Below are 20,223 nucleotides of genomic sequence, written 5' to 3' on the forward strand. Positions count from 1 at the left end.
TGATAAAAATCAATCAAAATAAATCTGCAGACGACGTCCATTCACAAATTGTAAATATTATAATCTAGGGAGTATATAAAAAGTTGTAAAACAAATGTGTTTTATGTTCTTTTTTTGCCTATATATTACCATTTTCATTAAATTTTTACCCGGATTTAATACATTGTATTTTACTTGAAACAGATTATACTTTGTTGGCCGATTACATGTAACTACTAAAAAAAAAAAAATAAGCAAAAGGATCATTTTCTTGTGTGAATTAACGTAAACTATTTTTTATTTTTTTTATTAGGCTGTTTAAAGTAAAATCTCATTTTTATTTTTCACTAAAATGTAATAGGTAAAATGTACTCTTTTGTTATTGATAAGGCTACCTAGAGGCTAATTAAATATATTGTTTCCTTTATTTGATAATTTAAACTCATTTTAAATTTGCATGATATAATTCCTTGGCCTGTTGGCTAGGAGCAAAGTGTAGTATCTGTTCTGATACTGCACTTTTTTGTTCTCGATTAGTGGAAGGGAAATCCTTCATGAATGAGACAATTTCTTGTTTTTGTTCCTATTCAGTGCACCTTTTTACAGAGCTGGATTTTCTCCACATTAAAAGACCAACCTTGTGTCTAACTGTCCTTGTAGGGAGGCAAGTAAATAGGAACATTTATACTTTTTGTAATCTCATACTTATCCTTCTGCATATATCTACATTCTATTATCGCAATTGTCTGTGTTTTATATTTGAAGTTTTTACTAGTTTATGCGAATATAATGAATTGAATTTTGCAAAAAATCGAAATACACTTTTACTGTTAAATTCAACATGTTTATCTTTGTATAATGAAATAATATTACTGTTTAAGAAAATGTTTTATTCAACAAGATTTAAACCTTACAAAAAATCTGTTTTAAAAAAATTGGATTTATATTGTTTTGCGTTTGAGCTCTTCATATATTGAAAAAATTTTCAGATATTAAAAAACCCCAAAAAAACTATATTCAAAATGACAATCATCACCATAACAATGGAGTTATTTTTGTTGTATATTGCCATAGTTGATAGCCCTCTTGGTATTTCAGTTTGATTGCTATCTACAAAGATAATCATAATTTCCAGAATAGTCATCTGTTCATCCTACTGAATCTTAAAGGCATCTGAGGGTGGGGTACTCTAATTCTACCAATCTCTCTAGCCAATCTTACTTTTACTTTAAAAAAAAAAATACTTCACATTCAACCAGATTAAAAAAATTGCTGTTCTTACATTTAGACGAAATGAATGTTCTGCTGTACAGTCATGAGATCAATTTTTTTGTCATTTTAAATAATGCTGCGTTAATCAGTTGATAATCTTTCAAAATCTTATACTATTTTGTCATTTTTTTGAGTGGTAGGATGGGAAGAAATATCAATGTCACATTACTGTATACCTGCTTCTGAAAAAAAACCTTTATGTATTAACAGAAATTAAACCTAAATTTATTGATTTTTACGATATGATTATTTCTCTACTAACAGAGGTTTGGTGTAACAATTAGTTTTCTAGAATCATAAATTTGGTATCATTTCCCATACATAACTGATTTCAATTTCTATTACAGATTAGGGTATGAAGGTTTCTACAAGAAAAGAGTTCATGAAAATTTTGATGAAGGTGAAACTACTTTTTATAAAACCAGCCGGTTTTCTGATCCTGAAAACACAGCATACAGTCTAAAACAGTTGATTGACAAGGTTGGTAATAAAGTTTTTAAAATTAAAGAATTTTGTTTTATAGGATTATTTGGATTAATCAGATTACTCATCTTGAATGTTATTCTCACAATGTTTTGGCTGATATAACTTCTGATCTTCAGGTAGTCTTGTTGAATTTATGAATCCAAATGGAATTTAAATAGGAATCTTTATTTATTCCACAGAGGTAGACTACTCTTAATTCCATCAATTTATATCTACTAAGAATCAGTTTGGTAGATAGCATGCTGAATTTCTTGCTGACAATCAGCTTTAATAGAATATCAGTTTATGGATTTAGAAAGTGTGCATGGTAGCTTGTTAAACTACTTGTCTGTATTGTGGAGGTGGTATACGATTATTGTTCTTACTGAGGACTATGATGCTTTCCAATCTTCAATATTGGAATATTTTGTCTGATTGTACCTATTTACAATGCCTCCCCACGGGACAGAGTTAGACACCATGATCGTTTTTTAACGCGGAGAAAAGGTACAAAAATAAAAATTGTCTCTGTCGTGAACGATTTCTCCACCACTGAAAGAGAACGAGAAATGGGAAGTGCCGCATCTGAAGAACAGATACTACACTTTGATCTTGGCCAAAAGGATATTTTGTCTGATTGTAGCATTGTTCTTGTTTATTGTTATTTTGTAGTGACTTAATTGATGGCACTTTTGAGAGGTTAGGTTTTGAATTCTGAACTACATGTCTCACTTTCTATCTTAGCTAATTGAGTCTTGAGTTTATTAAAGTCTGCCTCTTCTATTAAAGCTATAATATCTATGTATGCAATCCATTTGATGGTTGCAAACTTGAGATCTTTGTAGGGAATCCATTTGATGGTTGTGAAGTTGACATCTTTGTTTAGCACTGGTTCCTCAGAAGTAGACAGCTGATGCTTACTTTTGTTGACTCTGACTCATATTGGTGCATGATGGGCTTGATATATTATATCCTGAGCTTTGTTTTTTAATTTCTTTATTTAACTAGATTTGACCATCTAAAACTCTTGCTGATGACATATCCAAGTATTGTTGGATGTGTCAATCATCAGTCAATTATTGACTTTTCTGGTAGATGGCAAGAGTGTGGTCTATAATTGCTGTTATGGATTTTATTTCAAGCAAGCTTATGTCCTGCGCTAGGAATCCTTTATGGTTGCATCTGCATAAAAATGTGAAGTGATTAGTCATTCTCAGTCTTTGTTATTTTTCAATTTGTTTCTATTTTGGGTCCATGTCAATTTGATGTTGGTTCCATTGACTGAAATGTAACAATAGCATACAATACTGGAACAATAGCCTGAATAATATAGTTTCTCTTTAATGGGTTTTATTTTATACCATTGAATTATAATGTTGTAATCAAATGTAAATTGTGAATTTACTTGGATTTTTATTTACTTAGGATATCCAAGAATTGAGTCTTACTGAAGATGTTAAAGAATCTGTGCGAAAGTTTATGTGCCGACCAGATGTTGTTTTAGTAACGCGTCTTCGATGTAAAAATACAGGAAAGTTCATTACAGTTGGAAATGTCCATGTCAACTGGGGACAGTTTAAGCTACCCAATTTGCAGTGTGTCCAGGTAAGTTCCCCCCTTTTTATATATATTATCTTTGCACATTTTATATCTATTACAAGTTGATTACTTCACCATTTAAAAAAATAAACAAACAAAAAAACGTTTATTTATTTTTTTACTCAGTAATTCAGCCTTTTGCTTTTACATATTTTAGTCTATCGAATAGATATGGATGAAATGCCTGTTGTAGGTAAATGGGTAATATTTTACTTTTTTTCTTTTCTTTGTATTTTAGATTGCTCGTGCTATTCGAGAGGTTGTTAATAGAGCTGGTAATGATTCCAGCCCTCATGTTATTTGTGGGGATTTTAATTCTTTCCCAACAGCCCCAGGTTACCAGCTGGCATCAGAAGGTTATCTGTCTCACTCTATGATTCAATTTCTACAATCATCAAAAACTATGGAGATGCCGGATGGAACAGTTAGTTTTTTTTGTTTGTTTTGTTTTTTGATATTGTTTCATTGAGATTTTTAGTTAATACAAAAATTGCCAATTAATATTCCTTGGCATAATTGTATAATTTGTATTTTGTTTCTTTAACCATAAAAGGTTTTATTATGCTCAGATTTAAAGAGAAAAACATATGAATTGATGCAACCATAACAAATATTGCAGCATAATTCAATCGATAGAAAAGGTTACTCAAATGTTAATGTTTTAAATGTCATACAGCTGATAATCATGTGAAGTCATCACATGATACTCAAGCACTTAAGCTTATTGTTCACATGTTGTCCCGATTGAAAATCTTCAATTTGTTAAATTTTAACTGAAATAATTCAACTTAATTAGGATACTCACAAAATGTATCAAATTTTCAAATTATTCAGTGGAACTGGAGAGGCATAAAAGCAAACATAGAAGAACTACACAAACTCTCAGCAAAGTTAAACCCAGCTGTTATTTGTTTACAGGAAACTTTCCTCAAACACAAACAAAAAATAAACCTAAATAAATACCAACAATTCAACTACATAAAAAATACTGATCTCCGTGCTTCAGGTGGTACTTCCATTTTAATCCAAAATGATATACCACACAACCACTTAGAACTTAAAACTAACTTTCAAGCAATAGCAATTAAAGTCACTCTACATAAACAAATCAATATTTGTTCCATCTACATCCCCCCAAACCAAAAATTAAAAGAGAATGAACTCCAAAATATCATAAGGCAACTACCCACACCCTTCATCCTACTTGGAGACTTTTACTCCCACAATCCAATATGGGGTAGCAACGAAACCAACCAGAAAGGCGAACTCCTGGAAAAACTCATTAACAATAATAATTTATGTATATTCAACAATCAAACCCCAACATACGTATGCCCAACCTCCGGCAAAAACTTAGCAATAGACCTGACCTTATGTGATCCGTCAATTCTCATGGACTTTTCATGGTCAACGTACAATGACACTTGTGGAAGCGACCACTTTCCTATAATACTTGAAAATTTAAAAGTCCCCTGGAAGAAGAAACTAAAAAATGGAAACTAAGAAAAGCAAACTGGGAAATGCAAGAAATTATGCTCAAAACACCTCGATACAAATGAAAACATTCAAAACATTGAAGACTTCACCAACAAACTAACTACAATCACCGAAAAATGTATCCCTTTCAAATCTACTCCATATAAACGCAACAAACCATGGTACACCAAAGAATGTCAAGAAGCCATCAAACTACGACGCAAAGCCTTAAGAAAAATTCCAAACAGAACCTACCAAACAAAATTTGATCAACTTTAAATATCATAAAGCAATAGCCCGGAAAACTATTAAAGAAGCTAAAAGAACACCCTGGCAAAAATATGTAAGCGAGTTAAACCTCTCCACAAACCAAAAATCAGTCTGGAACATGCTAAGAAGCATTTCTGGGGGGAAAAAAAAAAACAATGAACCCCATTAAACATTTATCAATAGACAACACACTAATTGCAGAAAAAAAAACAGCAGACTCACTAGTTAAACAGTTTGCTAAGAACTCAAATCAAATCAACCCAAAATTCAAAAAAATAAAGTACAACGCTGAAAAACAAACTAAACTTATCCTCAGACAACTATGAAACATACAACGAATTAATCTTCCTCAAAGAATTAATCAACTCAATAAAAAAATCCCACAACACAGTAGTTGGCCTCGATAAGATTCACAACGAATTCTTAAAACAACTACCAGAAGAATCGATTAAGTGCCTCCTAAATGTCCTCAACAATATATGGGAAAACAATCTATTCCCAGAAATATGGAAAGAAATGATAATCATCCCAATACCAAAAACTGGAAAAGACTCTTCCAACCCCCAGAATTATAGACCCATCGCCTTAACAAGTTGCCTTTGCAAAACCCTGGAACGAATAGCCAACCAAAGATTAATATGGCACCTAGAGATAAACAACCTAATTACAAATATACAAATAGGATTTCGCAAAAAAAGAGGCACAATCGATCAAATAACCAGACTAGAAACCCTTATAAGAGAAGCCTTCATGAAAAAACAACACATGACAGCTATTTTTTTCGATATAGAGAAAGCATACGATACCACTTGGAGGTATGGTATCATAAAAGACATCCAAGACTTAGGCATGAGAGGACGATTGGCATTATTCATTAAAAACTTCCCTTGCACAAGAAACTTTATAGTCAGAATAAGGAACAACCTTATCAAACAACCAAAATTTAACAGAAGGCATACCTCAAGGAAGTATCCTATCCACAACATTATTTGCAATAAAAATCAATAAAATTATCCAAAACCTTACTCCTGCAATTGATAGCGCACTCTATGTCGATGACTTTGTCATCAGTTACAGATCCCACCACATCCATTCCCTTGAAAGGATCTTACAATTAAACTTAAATCGAATCAACAACTGGGCAATAAACAATGGATTCAGCTTCTCTAAATCTAAAACTCAATGTGTTCATTTCTGCCCTATTAGGAAAATACATAATGACCCAGTCCTTAAACTAGAAGGAAATATCATACCTGTAGTCAACCAATACAAATTCCTTGGAGGCATATTTGATAAAAAACTAAATTTTATACAACACATAAACTATCTAAGATGCAAATGCAATAACACCCTTCAACTCCTCAGAGTGGTTGCCCACACAAAGTGGGGAGCATATCAACAAACTCTTCATAAAATATACAAATACCTCATCCGCTCCCAATTAGACTACGCTTGCTTTATATACAGAGCAGCAAGAAAATCATATTTAAAAAAATTAGACCCAATCCACCACGGAAGCATAAGACTGATACTAGGAGCTTTCCGAACATCACCCGTAGAGAGCTTATTTGTAGAGGCAAACGAATATCCACCGCAAATTCGAACTGAAAAACTATCTCTCCAATATTATCTAAAAATCAAATCCACTCCATCAAACCCAGCCTACGAAAACAATAAAACCATTTGGGCTAAGAATGGACTCTATACTCAAAGAAACCGAAATCACCACTACTAACATACATAACTAATTCCAAACATCCTTCCATGGAAAATAAAAACTCCAAACGTAAACCTTAGCCTAAAAGAACTTCGAAAAGCAAAAACACATTCAAGCATATATCAAGAGGAAATTTATAACATTCTCAAAAAATACCCAAAACATCACCTTATATACACTGACGGATCTAAAGACAAAGAAAGAACAGCCTGCGCAGCGGTATCAAACATAAAAACCCTAAAGAAAGCACTACCATCAGAAAGTTCAATATTTTCAGCTGAAGCTTACGCCATAAATCTAGCTCTTGAAATCATCCACAGCAGCAGTTACCAAAAATTTATTATACTATCGGACTCACAATCAGTTCTAGAATCATTAAAAATATAAGATTGGAAAAACCCCTTATAGTAAAACTCCTATGTAATCTAAACACTATGGCCAACAAAGAAATTCTCTTATGTTGGACCCCTGGCCACATAGGTGAAAAAGGTAATGAAAAAGCCGATAGAGCAGCAAAATCTGCCCTCAAACTAACCCCAGATAATATAAAAATATCATTCACAGACCTGAAGCCTAAAATAAATGAGTTTCTTCAAAATAAATGGCAACAGGAATGGAATCAAAACACCTACAATAAACTATTTCAAATAAAAACCAAAGTAAACGAATACATCCCCACCCTTAAAAATCCAGGAAGGAACAAGTTGTCCTATCCTGCCTTTGTATAGGACACATCAACCTCACACACTCCTTTATTCTGAAAAAAGAACTACAACCAAAATGCAATACATGCCAAACACCTCTTACAGTTATACACATCCTTATAGAATGCAAAGCACTAACTAACCTAAGAACGAACCTCCTCTTCAACGCTAATAATATGAAAAACCTATTCAAATACAACGATGCAGAAAATATCTTTATCAAAAGATTGAAAACAAGGAAACTCCATCCTGACCCTAATCATATGAAAAACAGAATATATTTAAATCACAATACTCTTATATCTTATAAAAAATTCTAAAAAGAACCCTTTATACAACGGTCCTAGATATGACCTTAAACTATATTCGATAGTGAGGCCCCAGCTTGCGGGCTTTAGGGAGTGTGGAGCCACCCTTTAATTGCCATTGCTCCCAGGTCCACTCTGACCCGGAGTGGTAATACCTGTTAGGGTCCCAACTATGGGTTAAATAGAAGCCAACACAAAAAAAAAACCCAAAAAACAAACATACTCTATTAAAAAATGATTCTTCAAAATCACTGGATTCGGCAATAAATAACCTGAAAAGGGTTGATATGCCGTAAAACAAAAACAAAAAAAAAAAAATATTTTCAGTTGCATAAAAAAATGTGTAAATTCTCTTTTAAATGTTCTTTTTTAATAATGAAACTTTTTTCTTACAGAAAAGTGCTCTCATTGACCATTTATGGGAAGGTTTCCAACACACTTCATCCAGTCTTAAGAGTGCCTATGCTGTAGTACAGGTGAGAAATTAAAACACCACTTCTCTCTTGTTTGGGAGTTGGACAGTTTCTGTTATTATGCAATAAGAGAACTCTTCATTTTTCATGTTTTTTTTCAATCATTTATTTTCAAGTTTTCCTTCCTTGATCAACCTTGCAAGGTACAACCTTCACTCTTTTGCAATCCAGGCGGATGAATGTTCCACATAACCATACCAGTTTAAGTGGTTCATCTTTAGGATAATTCCAATGCCGAGCAAGTGTAGTGTTTTCATTAAATCCTTGTATCTATATTAGATTTGATCAGATTTCACAGAGGAAAGAACACTCTTGGTACGCAACCTGCCCCAGATGTAAATATAAATTTAGTTCTCTTAATTTGGAACCTTTATCATTGTTTTAAAGAGGAACAGAGAATGGTCTTGTCACAAATTTAATGAGTGTTCATACTCTAAAAATTTAAACTTACTTTTTAATTGAGAAGGGATAACTAATTTTTGTGCAAGAAATGTAAGACAATGTATGTGAACAACATAGATCTAGATAAGGAAACTGCTGAAATTTTGTTGCTTTTGTGATATAAATTGAGTACAGTGGTGCAGGTGCTAGTTTGATTGCAAAAATTAGAAATTGCTGGAATAAGTTTAGAAAACTTCTCTTATGAACCAAGTGAAGAGACTTTCTAGTATGTGTAGACAGTGTGATGTATGGAAATGAGGGTTGAGGACATGTGTTGCATGGAGAGAACTGATATGATACAATGGATATGTAATGAGTATTTTGCTTGGTTCTGAGGAGGAAAAGTATCAACTGTTAAGGAAGATTTGAAATAAAAATGTTAGTAATTAATGTTAATTAAACCTGGCAATTCTCAAGTATTTTACTAACATAAGATTCAGATTCCATTATTCCTTTGATAACTTAGCTTTATGGCTAAAATCTATTGCTGTTTTCAGTGCAATTAAAATCTTTATTTTATGAACACTTTGAAAATAAAGATGAGATTTTTTTTTGTAAAGAAAATACTTTAATTCTATTTGGTAAAGGTATTTATAAATAATTTTGTCTTATTTTTTTATTTTCTTAAACATTTATTTTCTCCACTTTTTGAATGGTTTAAGAATTCAATATGTGGCATGTATCAGCAGGAAAAAGGTCATAGAGATGTCACTCTCTCTCAAATATTTTCCATAGCAAGCTCATCAATAAAGCTGTAAGTACAGATGGTTTGGCTGGACGTAGCAAATGTTTTCATACGGATTCCAAACTATCTGATCGTTTTGTAACTGATCAATTAAGAATTTTATACCCCTGTTACTTGATACTACCAATTAACTAGAATATGCTCTTCAATATAAAAATTAATGCTTTATGCCAAGTGGAAACTAATATATCTATAAATTTAGGAGTGAGTATGGCACTGTTAATGACAGTTAAATTAAAAAACAGATTTCTATTCAAAATAGAGCAATGTTTTTCTCATGTACTAATCATGTATAACCAATCGACAACCTATGGTTATCTAATTTGCATGTTGATAATAGTTCTGTTTACATGTCTTTTTTATATTGTTGATAGAAAGTTAGCATTTTGGGTATAAAGAGCCTTTTTACTCTTTTATGGTCAATTTACTTCTAAGAGTTACAATCTAGTTCTGCATATTTTCTTTTTGAATAAAAAATAATTCATCAAACCAGTTGCTTTTTTTTTTTCTGTGAGTAACTAAATATTGTTTATTTTCAGGGTCGCGAACCAGATTTGACTACAAGGACTACAAACACCCAAGAGTGTTTGGATTATGTCTTTTATAGTTCCAGCAGTTTGGAAGCTGTTGGTGTCTTACAAGTCCCTCATAAGCAAACTGTTCTTAATTGCAAGTTCATTCCCAACAGAATTTTCCCATCTGACCACTTATCATTGAAAGCAGTCTTGGCATTTAAATAAGTTTTAAGGTAAGATTTGTTTTCTAGGCTAGCCATTTAAAATACTGAGTATTTAAACTCCCAAAGTTAAATAGCTTCACTGCGATTTTTTTTTTTTTCTAATTTGCAATGATATAGTTGTAGAACCATATTTGCATGTTATCTGAACTCAAAAACGCGCAGCTTTTTTTTTTTTTTCTAAAGTATGCACTATTTTCTAGCTAGTCTAAAGTTAATACGTAACCCTAAAGGTATTACTTCTTAACCAGTTTTTTTAAACGTGTTAAAAATAACCAGACTTTCCAATTTGATAAAAGTTCCATTATAGCATATTTATTATGGGGTGAAGCTGGAACGGTCGAACATTCTAGCTCGAGGTAGATAAAGGCAAAAAGTATTCATGCATTAACATGGGAGGGGAGACTATCTTTAAGTACTATTCTAAGCTGGGAATGGGGCAACAGACTTATACTAAGTAGATATTAATAAGTCTTCACCTTTTTTTTTTTTTTTTTCTTTAATGGAGACTAGATAATGCATGTGGATGTGTTATCGGCAGCTCCAGTAACTCTCGCTTCTCCTCTTTTGTCCTTCAGTCCTCATTTCCAATGAATGATTTTTCTGACAAGGTGAAGAAAAAGCTGCTTTCCAGGTCGGTAGTACTTTGTAAACAGTAGCCTGAGATGTCGGAAAGTTTCTGTTTCTATCCTTGTGGTCATGTCTCTAGTAAGGGTGCTGGAGGTAAACGTTTCGTCTGGGTTGACGTTACCCACCTGATAGTCAGGGACCCAAACCTTGAATTAACCACTAAGGAGGCTGTCCTATCAGCAGGTGCAAAGTACCAGGCTACTGTATTGCCATTTGGTGAATGGATTCTGGACCATACAGTAGTTTCTGGTAGGGCCTCTTGATGCCATACTAGTGGGTAATTGTTACGGCTTTACCTTATGTGCTACAAAAAAAAAAATTGTCTTTTTCTCACTTACTTTCCCTCTCTGTCCTGCTCCAACCAAGTCTATTGACCTGCTCCACAAATCCCAAAACCTCAACTTGACAAATCTCGAATAAACCTAGAATCCCATCCTCCAACGTAGACCCCCTACTACCAGGTCTCCTTCTCTAACATCAGGGTTCGATGTTTCAACATTCCAGAGGTTGAAACATAATTACAGGAAACAAAACCGGACATATTCTTTCTAAGTGAAACTGGCATAGGGCCAACCACTTCCCTAGACAAATTCATAATTAAAGGATACTCTAACATCTAAATCTGACCCCCAAGATCGCCATGGGCATGGAATATGTGCCTACATCAAAGATGGCTTTCCATGTGGTAGGGATATCTCCAGAGGAGACCCTAATTTACCTTATATGTGCTTCCTGGTTGCACTAGCTTACACCACTGCATTTATATTTACCCTCTATCGCCCCCACACAGTGGCGTTACTATCTTTAAAAGCATATCTGAGAAAATTGATCACATCTTGTCTGCTCATCTTTCGGCTAACATTCACATTTGCGGTGACTTCAATGTCCATAATGTGGAATAGCTGACCCACTCAAATAAGACCGATGACGAGGGGAGATTCTGTCATGATTTTGCCACTGCCTATGACCTGACTCAGATTGTTCATGAACCCACCCGTGTGCCCGATACTACCAGTCAGTATGCAAGCCTTCTAGACCTTTTCCTCACAACTTCCCCTGAGCTATGTTCATGTTCCGTTCTATCTCCTCTGGGATCCGCCGACCACTCTGTTGTAGCAGTTAAGATAAAAATGAAATGTAATAAGTCTTCAGACGTACCTCTCCACCGTACTGTATATCGATACTCTATGGCTGACTGGGATAGCTTCCGTACATTCATACTGATCTACCTCTGCATTCCATGTTTAAAAAAGATGTGTCCTCTATAGTATCAGACCTGACCGAATGGTTAATTGTAGGTATAGACCGATTCATACCATCCAAAAAATTCCCACAAAAACCTAAAAGCCAGCCATGGTTCTCCCCAGAATGTGCTGCTGCCATTGCGCACAGAAATCACTTTTTCCCATAGCTACCAACGTAATAGATGTACTAAGACTAAAGCTGCTTTCAGGACTGCCAGCAACCACTGTAGAAGAGTAATAAAAAATGCAAGAGAGCTATATGCTCAGTCCGTTAAATCCAAAGTAGCTGAGCAGCGGCTTGGTTCCCACCAGTTTTGGCAAATAGCAAACAGAATCCTGAACAGAAGCATGCGTTTTATCCCAACCATCATCAATGGACCTGAGGTAATCTCGTCAGCATCAGACAAGGCCAGACTTTGCCAAGAACTTTGCAGCTAATTCTACCCTATGCGACAAAGGCCATCAACTCCCTGTATTTCCTCCTATAACAGACAACACGCTATGCAACATACACATATCTGTACGTAAGGTCGCCAAGCTAATCAAGAACCTTGATTCAGCAAAGCAACTGGCCCACACGGCATTCCAGTTATAGTGCTGAAAAAGCTCCAACCAAAACTTGCCCCCATACTTACAAAACTGTTCAAGCGTTGCCTTAAGGAGAAGTGCTTTCCAACACCCTGGAAAACCTCATCAGTATGCCCTGTATTTAAGAACTCAGATGAAAAGTCAGACCAATAAGTCTCCTGTGTGCCATGAGTAAGTTGTTGGAATCCATATTAAATAAAGAAGTAGTCAACCACCTCAGCAGAAACAACCTTCTTAGTGACATGCAATATGGTTTCCGCTCCGCAAGATCTACAGCAGATGTGCTAATGGTTATATCTCATAGGATTAGTGAATCTCTTGACAAAGGCTTCCTTTCCAGGGCAGTTGCTCTTGACATATCAAAGGCCTTCAATAAGATATGGCATAAGGGCCTACTTCACAAGATTTCCAGCTACGGTATCACTGGAAATGTTTTCTCAATCATTAAACCATTTCTCTCTGATAGGCTCACAAGAGTAGTGGTTGATGGGCAGAAATCAGAGGCCCACAGTATTAATGCTGGAGTCCCTCAGGGGTCCATCCTGGGCCCAACCCGCTTCCTGATCTACATCAGTGATCTCCCAAAACGCATACTTAAATCATTCGTTGACATCTATGCTGATGACACGACCATCTACGGCAACACATCAAAGGCTGTAAATGACAAAGTTCTCTCTGATTCTCTCTCCTCTGATCTCGAGCGCGTGGTTCAGTGGGGGAAGACGTGGCTTTAATGCATCCAAAACCAAACTCCTATCTTTACTTCATCAACACTCAGATCCCCATCTGGCATCAATTGTGATGGATGGCTCTCGTCTGGGTGAGGCCCCGTGTTTTGACAAGCTTCTGGGTTTGACCTTTACTCCTGATCTGAAATGGAACACGTACATCAAGTCTGTTGCCAAGGTCGCTGGAAAGATGGTGGGATCCTTCTACCGCTCCAGAAGATATCTCACTACTGATGCAATTCTCTATCTATATAAAAGCCAAGTACGTGCAAGGATTGAATACTGCTGCCACATCTGGGCAGGAGCTGCTAAAAACAGCCTATTCCTGCCTTGACAGAGTACAAAATAGACTTCGTGGCTTAGTGGGGATGCCCTTTTCTCTACCCTGCAACCTCTCTCCCACAGAAGAAACATTGCGAGCCTATCCTTGTTTTATCGTTAGCACCATGGCAGGTGCTCGTCTGAACTCCAATCTCTGGTCCCCCCTCGCCAATCTTTCACGAAAAACACCCGTCTAGCTGAATCCACTGTGAAAAATTTCCCCCACTCTATATCTGTGCCTAAATCAAAATGTGGATTCCATGAACAAAGCTTCTTTCTTAGAAGTGCACGCCTGTGGAACTCTGTTCCGTCTGCCTGCTTCCCACCGGACTACAACTTGGATGTCTTCAAGTCCAACGTTAACAAATTCCTAATGAACCTCCCCCTTAAGTAAGACACTTCATAAAATCTCCTCACTAACGTAATGTACTTGCAATAACCCTTATCTCTGAGTGGCTTCCGGGCCTTGATAAGTGGTGATCACTGTGTAAAAACAAAAACAAAAGAAAAACAAGCTTCTATCTTTACATCCTCAACGCTCTGATCCCCATCTGGCATCAATTGAAATGGGTGGCTCTCGTCTTGGGGAGACTCCATGTTTTGACAAGCTTCTGGGTTTGATCGTTACTCCTGATCTGAAATGGAACACGTACATCAGGTCTGTTGCCAAGGACGCTGGGAAAATGGTCGGATCCTTCTACCGCTCCAGTAGATATCTCACTACTGATGCAATTCTCTATCTGTATAAAAGCCAAGTACGTCCAAGGGTGGAGTACTGCTGCCACATCTGGGCAGGAGCTGCTAAAAACAGCCTATCCTGCCTTGACAGAGTACAAAATAAACTTCGTAGCTTAGTGGGGGATGCCCTTTTTTCTACCCTGCAGCCTCTCTCCCACAGAAGAAACATTGCGAGCCTGTCTTTGTTTTATCGTTATTTCCATGGCAAGTGCTCGTCTGAGCTCCAATCTCTTGTTCCTCCTCGCCAATCGTTCACGAGAAACACCCGTCTGGCTGAAACTACTGTCAATAATTTTCCTTACTCTTTATCTGTGCCTAAATACAAACGTAGATTCCATGAGCAGAGCTTCTTTCTCGGGAATTCACGGCTGTGGAACTCTCTTCCGTTTACCTGTTTCCCACCTGACTACAACTTGGATGTTTTCAAGTCCAACATAAACAAATTCCTGACAAACTGCCCCCTTTAGTAAGACACTTTATCAAATCTCTAATACTAATGATTACTACAATACTATCTCATTGATTACTGTACACGCAATAACCCTTATCCCTGAGTGGCCTTCGGGCCTTGATAAGTGGTGACTTCCATGTAAAAAAAAAACCAAAAAAAAAACCCAGCTTTTTATCCTTTACTTGGGTGTATGTGGTTTAATTGAAATATCAACACAGCTGAAAAATCTGAGTATTTGCATTAATATATAGAAAAAGGAATAGATAAAAATAAAATGGAATGAATTGCATTGATCCATCAAATTTAAACAAGGAATTAAAAAGAAAAATCTTAAATCTATGATAGGCTCTTTTTATCAGAAGATAAACGTTAGTAAAAAAAAAAAAAAAAATTCATTGGTTAGCATAAATTTTACAATATATTTTCTGAAAAAGATTTAAGAAACTTTTTGCAAAAAAATAAATGGCGTTTTCAACAAAATGACTAATTAAAATCAATTAGCCCATCGATCAATTAATTCCTGAAAAGGTAATTCATGAAGTTAAAAGAAGAATCTGAAATCCAACCATGAATTGCAGCACGAAAACTTTAAAATTTGAAAAATAAAATCAAATGAAGTTGTATTCAATAATATTCACAATTAAAAACAAGCCATCCCAGGTATGAAGGGATTTTTGTAAAATGTGTCATAGCATACCTTATTCATCAAAAATGCCATAGAAATATGTAGCACTAATATTCATGTAAATTGTTTACAACTGGAAAGTTTAAAATCAAAAAGTATTTTATAAGGATTTTAGTGTGAATCCCTGAACCTGTGGAGCACTAACATCATCTCCAGTCAGTGCGGTATGGGATATTTAAGGATTTAGTGATCATGTTTTGAAGAAAAAGAAAAAAAAATTTTGATATTGCTGAAAAGCTATGTTAAAAGTTATGGTATTTTAAAAGTTTGTTCATATACAAATAAACATTAGTTGACAAAAAAGAAATACATATTACTAAGGCAGTGGTTTTTATAAGGTCAATACCAGTTTAAATCTCGCTAAAGTTTAAAGATTTTTTTAAAACTAGATTTTTTTTTCTTCTTCTTTATGTAAATTTTATAAAAATTATGTAAAAGATTATTCAATTAATTAACTTTCCCCAAAAGGTAGACATATAGGGTATTTGGTATTTAGTTCAAAGTAATTTATTTTTGCTTACAAACATAATTTCTAGTGTTTGTGCCAATAAAAGTAAATATGTTAATAGTACTTGCTCTCATGCAAATACTAAATATTTTTTTCTCCAAAATATATTTTCTTTGTACTAACTATAAAGTGGTAGAAGCTAGGTAAAGATGAAAATAGATACTCCCATATACTGTACTAACGTAGCTGTTAAAAACTAATCAGATCTGAAATGAATTGCTTGTTATTCATTATTAGAACATAATTATGGTTTGTTTATACTCCTTTTGCATTTAAATCAATGTGTGTATCTTGATTATAACGTGGTCACAACTGACCTGGATGTTGTTCGTATAATGTTATTGTTATCCAGCTAGTGTTATATTCTTTGGTCTTTTCAAAGAAGCTTTTGTTTACACAAACAGTTTTTATTTATGTCATCTAGTTTACAGCAAAAACAAAGAAAATAGTAACTAAAATTATTAAATATATATATATATGAATGCCGTTGGGCATATGTTGTATGGTATAATTTTTATTCTATTTTTTATTTATTTATTTTTATTTTTTTTTAATTTCAGAATAATTGTCATTCATCAGCAGCTGCTCTTTGATGACTTGCCCATCCACAAATCCCTTTCTACTGGAATTTAGCATCTATGTCCAATTTCTGTTTGATGGGCATCAGTGATGCTGGATAAAACAAGGCTTGAAACCTTGACCGGTTGGATATGAATAGTTATTGCAAGTTACAGCTGCATCATCTATCCAAAGAAACTGATAAAAATTAAACATTCGAAACACAACTATGGTTGCTTATAATTTTTGTCTTTTTTTTTTTTTTTTTTTTTTTTTTTTGTGAAGGCTGCTAAAAGATTAGTTTTACCAAAGTTTTTAAAGATTTTTTTTTTTTTCCTTTTAATCACGTTCTTTGCATAATGTTTCATCATTGCATATAGTTAAACCCCCCCCCCCCTTGTTTTTATATCACTCATAAATCTTTTAATGTTTTACTGTTCAACTTTAATTCCAAATATTAATATTTTTATCTTTTACCAGAATCAAATTTCTATAGAGAGTGCGGGAGCTCCACTATCAAAAACTTCAAAGAAAAATAAGAGTTTTATTTATTCCTTCATATTACATGATGCCAGTGAAACAACAGTTGTGCCATGATGAGAAACAAATCCTAAAAGTCAAAGTTATTTTTGTGTAATTTTGATAATTTGATTTATTAAAATCCAGATATTTCCATGTTTAAAATTTGTTTAACATTAAAATTTAAAGTTTTTGTTTTCCAAAATCAAAACTTAAAATTAGAATAAAGAAGAAAAAAACACTAATTTTTTTTTTTATATGTAATATATTTCGGTTGCATAAATTAACTGCTTTCTAACTCTCCATTAAATCTCTTCCAAAGCTCTCACCTCAGGGATTTAACTGTTTCAATGCTGTGAAAATGTTTATTCTTTTTGAATAGAATTTCTATCTAATCAATACAAACTGACATAAACCTTTCTTGCCATGTTTGATTGAACAAGTGGTTTGTCTTTGTGATGTATAAATATGTAAACAATCGCTTGGTTTATATTATGTTGTTTGCTTTGAAAGCAAAGACAGATGAAATCTGTTTTTACAAATAGGTTGATATGAGTGTTTAAATAAGTACTTCTTTGCTAATATTATGAAGCAAAGTTATATTTGCATTTAGATGCTTGTATCTGATATATGTATATATTCAAACAATTTTGTCTTTGTTTTAATTTTTTTCGTTCAAAGTTTTTGTTTTAACATCTTTACTAAAAACTATCATTTGGATATTTCTATTTCAGTATTGAACTTTTTATTAATAACTTGACATTTGCTTTCTATAGGAAATTTCAAAAGCTTTTAATCAAAGCGGTCAAATGTTAGGATTACTGCAACTTTCTAAATTTTATCTACTTGATTTCATATCAATTGGCTTCCTAATTTAAAAACATTAATTCTTGCTGCCTAGTTTTAATATTTGATTTGTTCCTTTTGGCCTATAATCTCTTACTCTTTTTTAGAAAAGTGCAAAGTCTACATATCTTAGAATAGAGGTAACTCTGTTACTACTTAAATCATTTTTTTCCCTTTTTTTTTAATCAGCCAATGATGTTTTAATACTTATATTTTATATAATCCATAACAAAATAAAGGTTAAACATTGGATCTGTCCTGAAAATCATAAACAAATATTATGTAAACTTGTTAATCCTGGAGGTGAGTAAGAATTAAAGTGGTTTCTCATTTAATTGTCAGTTTAAAGGTGATTAAATTGTTAAATCAAAATCCTTAATGATAAAAGTTTTGAAAAATGTGTAATCTAAACTATAAATTGAAAGTTATTTCACCAAAATTTTTCCAAATCATATGATTTGGCTTGTACAAAATGTAAGTCAAAAAGAACTACTTGATCAAATTTTTATCTGCTACTTAAAATCTAAAGTTTTTTTATTTCATCTTCATGGGTTAAAAAATAACTTGTTGCCTGCTAGAGCACTTGAATGTATATATTCATCATACCACAAGCTTTATCAAAATTTGGTCCTCATTTTGTACATGACCTTGGATTTAGTTTCGGGTAAGTTCAAATATTTTTCTGTTAAACCAGTTTTCTAAGGTATAATATTGTATAACATTCAAAGGTTTCCATTTTTCTGTATCATAGCAAATATTGTTAAAATGAAAAGCTTTAATTCATCTATATTGGCCAGGTATTACAAAATGTAGCTAGAGTTTCTTGAGTAATTGAGCTGCTTGAATGAAAGAACATAATCAAAAGTAAACATGTTCAATAAAAACGTGGGGGGGGGGTCACTTTTTGTTGGCAAACCACTTATTAACTTGAAAATTTATAGTAAATCATTCCGTTTTGCACCCAATTTGTCAAGCCTCCACAATAATAAACCTCTCTATTTACTGTTTTAGTTTTCAGAATTGATAAGTGGTGACATTTTTTACTCTTAGACACACTTAGCTTACAGGAGTTTTTTTTTTTTTTCTTTTTTTCTTAAGAAAAATAAAATGAATGGTTAAACTACTACTCATTGGTTTGTAAAATGCTTAAAAAGGCAAAAGGTTTGATTATATTTAGAAAAGTAATATTTCAAATGGTTAATTCAACTAGTACATACTTACACAGGAAACATAAAACCATATCACATGCCATTCAACTCCATTTTAAGAGCTAGAAACGATGTTGTTGATCTGGCTAAACATTCTGCAGACTAGTCTCTCTACATTATGTTGCATCATCAGTTCATTTCATATATTTGTCATGTTATCTGATATTTGGAATTCACAATTTCACAACAAAAATATTGTACCACCATTGCAAAAGCTAAAAAAAATTTTCTTTTTTATAATTATACTATAAAATAATTTATTGGTTATACCTGAATGTTTTTGAGTATCTACATATAAACCAGGTTATTTTTTTTTTAAGTGTAAATTAGCACACCATTCGTTTTCATGCCATTCTTGGAATATATATTTATGCACATATGAACAAGATTTTGAACATGGAAGATCATTGGTTTTAGTATAATCACTACTATAAGTAATTCACAGAAATAAAGCTATTTTGGTCTTCATATGAAGTTAATACGAGATGAAGAAGCGAATATATTGATTAGTGATCACTTCACAAACATTTCATGTCAATCATTTTGTTGTTTTTTTGTTAAATTTCAAAATAAATGCCATGTTACTGAAATTGTGTCCCTCACTTAGAACAATACACAATCTTAAACCAAAAACACTGTAAATAAAACTTTTACCCCCAGAAATACAGAAATTAATACAGTTCATTTTATCTTTGATGAATAAATATCTAAAAAGAAGAAAAAAACTAAAATGTATCATCTCATTAATTCATTTCCTTTACTCCCATTTTTGTTTACCCTTTAATTTCTTTCAGAAGTCAGTCTAGTATTGTTTTAAATATCCCTTATGTGAAAAATACAAAGATTTTAAAAATGCTGTGGGAACTGTCCCTCTTTTCCTCATTTTTTTTTTTTTTTTTTTTTTTTTTTCTAAATTCTGTTTTGGATTGAGTTTGTTTTAATATATTTTGAAAACTTCACTGTAAATTCTGCTTTACTTTTCTTACTGTAAGCCAATTGTAGACTTTTTTTGTA

The 20,223-nt window shown here is 33.4% G+C and overlaps 1 protein-coding gene across 1 annotated transcript in view; it reads left to right on the forward strand.

The window, feature by feature from the left end:
• LOC145286075 (uncharacterized) overlaps nt 1-16,863 on the forward strand; it is a 68,545-nt gene extending 51,682 nt beyond the window's left edge. The window contains exons 5-10 of the mRNA XM_080134746.1: nt 1,599-1,731; nt 3,142-3,321; nt 3,554-3,739; nt 8,186-8,266; nt 9,989-10,197; nt 16,639-16,863. Coding sequence (XP_079990872.1) covers nt 1,599-1,731; nt 3,142-3,321; nt 3,554-3,739; nt 8,186-8,266; nt 9,989-10,189 — 781 coding nt within the window. The 3' untranslated portion in view covers nt 10,190-10,197; nt 16,639-16,863. The remainder of the gene's footprint in view (nt 1-1,598; nt 1,732-3,141; nt 3,322-3,553; nt 3,740-8,185; nt 8,267-9,988; nt 10,198-16,638) is intronic.
• The last annotated feature ends 3,360 nt before the right edge of the window (nt 16,864-20,223 follow it).

Source organism: Euprymna scolopes, chromosome 10 (assembly GCF_053919585.1).
Source record: "Euprymna scolopes isolate OS-2025 chromosome 10, ASM5391958v1, whole genome shotgun sequence".
Lineage (NCBI taxonomy): Eukaryota > Metazoa > Mollusca > Cephalopoda > Sepiida > Sepiolidae > Euprymna > Euprymna scolopes.